General features: G+C 40.0%; 1 protein-coding gene across 2 annotated transcripts in view; it reads left to right on the top strand.

Annotated features, from left to right (window-relative positions):
• The window catches only part of LOC107871367 (eukaryotic peptide chain release factor subunit 1-3), a 6,315-nt gene extending 4,340 nt beyond the window's left edge, over positions 1 to 1,975 (top strand). Inside the window, exon 2 of one of the 2 annotated variants that reach the window (XM_016718285.2) lies at positions 415 to 1,975. In XM_016718285.2, the coding sequence (XP_016573771.1) occupies positions 447 to 1,760 (1,314 nt within the window). In that variant the 5' untranslated portion in view covers positions 415 to 446 and the 3' untranslated portion in view covers positions 1,761 to 1,975. Of the gene's footprint in view, positions 1 to 178 lie in introns of both variants that reach the window. The other variant, XM_047412850.1, reaches the window with a different exon arrangement.
• The last annotated feature ends 4,748 nt before the right edge of the window (positions 1,976 to 6,723 follow it).

Below are 6,723 nucleotides of genomic sequence, written 5' to 3'. Positions count from 1 at the left end.
AGAGTCCGAGCAACTTAGTTGAGATTTATGGTTTAGGTTGTTTCGAGTTATATGGGTTTTGCTTGCTTGAAGTCATTCGTGGTAGAAATCTCTTAAAGTTGGAATCTTTAGTTGTGATTTTTTGAGATTCTTGATTTGCTTTTGTGATTTAGCTTGTTGTTTTTTTATATGAGTTTAGTTGGATTGAAGGTGTTATCGGCTGGAATTCCGCTAAATGGTAATCAATAATGGGATTTGGTATAAGGCGTCAATTAGTAAATGATGAAAATGGCAATGAAACCGATAGGCTAACTGTTTCGTCGTAGAAGGTGTCATCTAGTAGATCTATGCATCCTTAGAGCTAGTAATAAAGTGTGGTTAGTCCTATTGACGTAAAGTTTGTTGTATATGCCTCTTGGTTCTGTCGATTTGTAGCCGAGGCAGGTGCTTGGGATCAATCGGCAATTATGGCAGACGGACAAGAAAATGATAAGAATATTGAGATATGGAAAATGAAAAAATTAATCAAAGCGTTAGAATCTGCCAGAGGAAATGGCACCAGCATGATCTCTCTTATCATACCCCCTGGTGATCAGATATCTCGTATTACCAAGATGTTGGCGGAAGAATATGGTACCGCGTCAAATATTAAGAGCAGAGTAAACCGTCAGTCGGTGCTTGGTGCAATAACGTCTGCTCAGCAGAGGCTTAAACTGTATAACAAAGTTCCTCCTAATGGATTACTGCTTTATACCGGAACTATAGTGACGGATGATGGAAAGGAAAAGAAGGTTACCTTTGATCTTACGCCTTTTAAACCCATAAATGCGTCGCTATACTTATGTGACAACAAGTTTCATACCGAGCCTCTTGGAGAATTGTTGGAATCTGATGAGAAGTTTGGTTTCATTGTCATGGATGGTAACGGGACCCTTTTTGGGACCTTGAGTGGCAACACTCGAGAAGTTCTTCATAAGTTCACTGTTGATCTCCCAAAGAAGCATGGAAGAGGAGGTCAATCAGCTCTTCGATTCGCTCGTCTTCGAATGGAGAAACGTCATAATTATGTGAGGAAGACAGCCGAACTTGCTACCCAATTCTTCATTAACCCGGCTACTAGCCAACCAAACGTATCTGGACTAATACTTGCTGGATCAGCTGATTTCAAGACGGAGCTGAGCCAATCTGATATGTTTGATCCGCGTCTACAAGCAAAGATACTTAATGTGGTTGATGTGTCCTATGGTGGGGAAAATGGCTTCAATCAGGCAATCGAGCTGTCTGCTGAGATCCTCGCTAATGTGAAGTTTATACAAGAAAAGCGCTTGATAGGGAAATTCTTTGAGGAAATCAGTCAAGATACTGGCAAGTATGTATTCGGCGTTGATGACACAATAAAAGCTTTGGAGATGGGAGCTGTTGAAACTCTAGTTGTGTGGGAAAATCTTGATATAAGCCGTTACGTACTGAAAAACAGTGTGACTAATGAGATTGTCATTAAGCACCTAAACAAGGAACAAGAGGCTGATAATAGTAACTTCAAGGATGCTGCAACATCGGCTGAATTGGAGGTTCAGGACAAAATGCCCCTGCTAGAATGGTTCGCCAATGAATACAAGACGTTCGGTTGTTCACTTGAGTTTGTCACGAACAGGTCTCAAGAGGGGTCACAGTTCTGCCGAGGATTTGGTGGCATTGGGGGAATCCTTCGCTACCAGCTTGACATGCGTTCCTTTGATGAGCCATCTGATGAAGGAGAACTCTTCGACGATTCTGATTAACTCAGCAATTTCCGTCTACTAAGACCAGATAATGGCTGAGAGATCTACAACTGGTGGAAGTTTTGGAGTTAGCATGGCAATGAGGTACCAGCTTTCATGCTAAATATAAATTAACGAGTATTTTGCTGTTGTAAACTTCGCTTGTTTTTCCTTTAAACGTGGAACAGATTTCTTTCGAACACATGTCAATTGAAGGAGACTTCTTGATTGTTTTATCAGCTTGTCTGCCATATTAAATTTCTCGAGTTTATATCATGGAGAATTTGATTTATGCTGAATGGGACTCAAATGTCTTTTTTAATCGATATTTGAGCTTCGAGCTTCTACAGTCAGTAAGAAAGGAGTTATCCACCGGAGAGGTGCACCTTTGACTGACCTGATCTTCTCCGAATTATGGATTTTAATCACAAAGAAAATTATGTCACTGTGTCGTAGAGTTCAGCTGTTCAGGATATGATTAAGATGCGATATAGATGTATGCGGTCTTCTGCTTATGGGATGTTTAGATTTAGGCATGGGTAACCAGAACAAGGATTGAAGCTTTAGTGTACGTAAGCCTCTACGTTGATGAATGTGAAAAAGAAGCAAGTGTCAATTGACCTGGAGGTTACGGGTTCGAGGCGTGGAAACTGTCTCTTGTAGAAATGCAGGGTAAGTTCGCGTACAGTAGACCCTTGTGGTACAGCCCTTCCCCGGACCCCGTGCATTGCGGGAGCTTAGTGCAATGGGCTGCCCTTTATGAAGTGAGTCTCATTAGGTAGTCTTGTTGAAACAATGTCAATTTTTTTGACTGCATTGTAGTCCTCAAGGTTGGTTTTGGGGAGGGTAGAGCGTACGCAGACCTTACCCCTACCTTAGAGGTAGTGAGGCCGTTCCCTCGGTTCGAGGAAAAACAATCCAAAGCAATCCAGAAAAAGAAGTGACGAAAGTGAAAGCAGAACAAAGCAAAATACTACAATAATACAAGAAGCAGCAGATAATAGTAGAAAACGAAGAACAATGAACTATAAGATGAATACTAGTATGAACGAATAACAAGACAACACACGAGTCACGACTACCTACTAACTTACTACCCTAATCCATGTCCACCAAAACTTCCTATCTAAGGTTATGGGTAAGCTGATACTGCGCCAAGTCTTGTCTAATCACCTCTCCCAAAACTTCTCCACTCTCTAATAATGTTGGTGTCCCGTGTTCGGGTCAGCTCACGTGCACTTCAACTATTCCACTAGGTACCTGCTACTTCCTGACTCTCTCTGTCGAAATCACCTAACGTCGGTGGTCGCTAGTGGACATCCTGCACTTCTCATGTTTGGTTGTCAATTTCTTAGTGCCCCAAATGTTGTTGTTAGAAGTCAGTTGTGGTTAGGAAGGGAGAAGCTAATAGTGTCCCCATCATGCTTCAATGCTGTATTTGTCAAATAATGATATGGGGAACAAAAGTTTAAAGGACCTTCTCGTGGAGGTAGAGAGACTGTTTCCGAAAGAACCTTAGCTCAACTGCAGCAAATCAAACCTAACATTATCAACTTCTAATGATAAGACTACTAGAGATGTTTTGTGGATTAAACCAAAATACATCAGGTAAAGTTGTTGTCATGTGACCAGGAGGTCACGGGTTCAAGCTTTGGAACTGGCAGAAATGCAAGGTAAGGTTGCGGACAATACACCCTTGTGGTGGGGCCCTTCCCCGAACACCGCGCATAGCGAAATCGAGACAAAAAAATACTAGGTGATTTCTTCCCATCTGTCCTAGCTTTGGTCTACAGAGTTACCTGATACATGTTGGTGGGAGGTGATAGTTATCCCGTGGAATTAGTCGAGGTACACAAAAGTTGGCCTTGTTGACATTGATTGTTATCAAGTACAGGAAAAAGATGGAACAGAAGCAGCACATGCTAAAGCATGTTGAGTAAGAATCCTTTTATTGTTTACTGGTCATTGAAACCTAACATTACCAATTTACAACAATAACAACATACACAGTGTAATCCCACAATAGGGTCCGAGGAGGGTAGAGTGCACGCAAACTTTAACCCTGCCTCGTGGAGGTAGAGAGGCAGTTTCCGAAAGAACCTTAGCTCAACTGCAGCAAATCAAACCTAACATTATCAACTTCTAATGATAAAAGACTCCTAGAGATGATTTATGGATTAAACCAAACTACATCACGTAAAAGTTGCTGGCATGTGACCAGGAGGTCACCGGTTCAAGCTTTGAAACTGGCAAAAATGCAAGGTAAGGTTGCGGACAGTACACCCTTGTGGTGGGGCCCTTCCCCGGACAGCGCATAGCGGTAGCTTTAGTGCACCAGGCTGCCCTTTTTTATTGGTGTTTTGGTCGCATTGGGGCTTACTAATCTGGATTTGCGTCAGGAAGTCCAACTAATATGGATTTGCCTTGAGAAGTCCAAGGGGACTAAACAGCTTCATTCCGAAGGCGACTTGATTTCTAGGGTTTGAACCCAAGACCTCTGGTTCAATACTCATGACATTGTTTTTTCAATTCAATATTGAAATTCTATTATTGGAGCAGCTGTTTGGATGTGTTTTCTTTGGGCTCCAGCAGGCCATTTTGTGTCAGTTCCATGGGCTCATTTTGCCTGTTAATTCAACTTCCAAGCATGTGAGGATGAGTTCAATTATTTTTTCATCATGTCAATAAAAGACAAAACTAGAACTCATTTTTGTCTGGGGGCAAGCTTTAACAGAACTAAATTCAGGATTTGAACTTTATGAGTTCGGAATCTATTATTGTCAAAGCTATTGAGGTCGGCTGAACTCGGAAGTTATACACTAGACCATGTATGAGTGTTAAAAACATTTTTCTTTGAGCACAATTAGTAAGATCTTATTTACCATCAAGAGATATAGGATACCAGGAGGTCACATTTTCAAGCCTTGGAAATAGCCTCTGGCAGAAATGCAAGGTAAGGCTACGTATAATACACCCTTATGGTGGGGTCCTTCCTCGGACACCGCGCATAGCAGTAGCTTTAGTGCATCGAGTTGTCCTTTTTTTTAGGATATAGGATACCAGATAACGTTCTTTCATTTTTAGTCAGAGATCTCGGGTTTAAACATTGATAGTGGAACTATTTGTGATAGGGACTAGGGTTAGCTAAGCTAGCCATGTGCCGCATGAGTACTGACTAGTCGAGCCAGTAGATATCAAATAGGAGATGCAGTGTTCAAGGAAGCATGACGCGAAAAAAAAAAAACGACAAGGCTTTGCATTATGCGAAGCGTGAAGCGATGTGAGCGCTTCGTTGAAGTGAAGCAGTGAAGAAGAAGTCGCAGTAGTGGTAGTTGCACAGTGAAGGAGAAGTCGCAGTTGTGGTAGTTGCACAGTGAAGGAGAAGAAGTCGCAGCAGTGGACTTCAAAGTTAATCTTAGAAAATTGCAGTAGTCACCGCGGTAGTCTTTTTTTTTTTTTAATTGACATTAAAGATAAAATCAATGCGAAGTGACTCTTTTTTTAATTTAAAATCGATCCTAAATATACAATCAAAATGATACGCTCACACCAGCCACACACAGCACAATGAGAGGGGCTCGCATCGCTTCGCATTATCTCATCATTTCACAAAATACACCATATTGTCTTTCTTATAAATTTCAACTCATTTAGATCTCAAGTAAAACATGTATGAATATATCTTACTTTAATGATAAAGGTCCAAATAATGACACTTATGGGTGGGACCCATCTCTCCAAAAATTGCATAGGTGGTACCTAAAGTTTTAATTGCATACTTGATATATCAGAAACAATCGCTCGACCTCACAGGGATAGGATAAGATCTGCGTACCTATCACCTTCTTCAAACTCGACTATGAGAATTTACTGGATATATGTTGTTTTTATAGATCAAATCATCATATATTTGAGTACAAAATTTAAAAGGAAAAATAACGTACACATACACCTTAACTTATTATATTTACAAAAATTTGAAATCTCCGTCGTTACAAAGTAATTATAAAAATTCCAACTGATTATGTATCTTCGTTGGATGTATTAGGAGCTAATTATGTATCTCGACAAACCCAAAATTAGAAAAAAAAATCGAGAGCTAATTTTGTATTTTTATAAAGGAAAAAATGTATCTTCGTTGAATGTATCTAGAGCTAATTATGTATCTCGACAGACCCAAAAGCGGAATTTTCAGTAATTATGCAAAATGTCGTGATTTTTTATAATTAAACTCCAAACTGCCGGGATATATGTTGTAAACATTAGCTATGCAATCTATGCAAAAGCTTAATGTAAAGATTAGCTCGGACAACGCTCACGAGTGTGGTCTCGTGGTCAATGAAATGTGCTGAAAATCTTAGGCCTCAGGTTCAAATTCCAGCAGACATAAAAAAACACAAGGTGGTTCTTCCCATTGGGAGTTGACAAGTATCCTGTAGATATAGTTGAGGTGTATAAAAACTGACTCGAACATCACGATTATAAAAAAAAAAAAAGTTAAGCCTCGGACACTACAGTTATTTAAAAATGATCCAAAACAAGGGTGGGAAGAGTACTTTAGGCAGACATTATTGTTAGATGATTGATAGTAATATTGTGGAACATGGTCCTATATTTTTGTCATTCCAGGCTGTTCCTTTTTTTTGGGGGGTGTGGGGGGTGGGGGTGGGGGTAGGGGTATACCATTTTCATAACAGACTTATGAAAAGGATCGTTCGGTGGACTAAAGCTTTCGCTATCGAGATCCGGAGAAACTGTACTCAACTTCGTCTTACATTCCTGCAAGAGGTTATTTCCACGGCTTGAATTCATGACTTTCTGGTCACATGACAACAACTTTACTAATTATTTCGTGACAGACTATGTTTAATGAATTAAAAAAGAAAATTCTAAAACTAATTTTTCAATCCTAAAAATATCAAGTGACTTTAAAAAATTACCTCGATTATCTTTTTACCCCTCTAAATCGAGCCCCCAAATAAAG

This window comes from Capsicum annuum, chromosome 5 (assembly GCF_002878395.1).
Source record: "Capsicum annuum cultivar UCD-10X-F1 chromosome 5, UCD10Xv1.1, whole genome shotgun sequence".
Lineage (NCBI taxonomy): Eukaryota > Viridiplantae > Streptophyta > Magnoliopsida > Solanales > Solanaceae > Capsicum > Capsicum annuum.
This window is presented reverse-complemented; position numbering and strand designations above follow the sequence as displayed.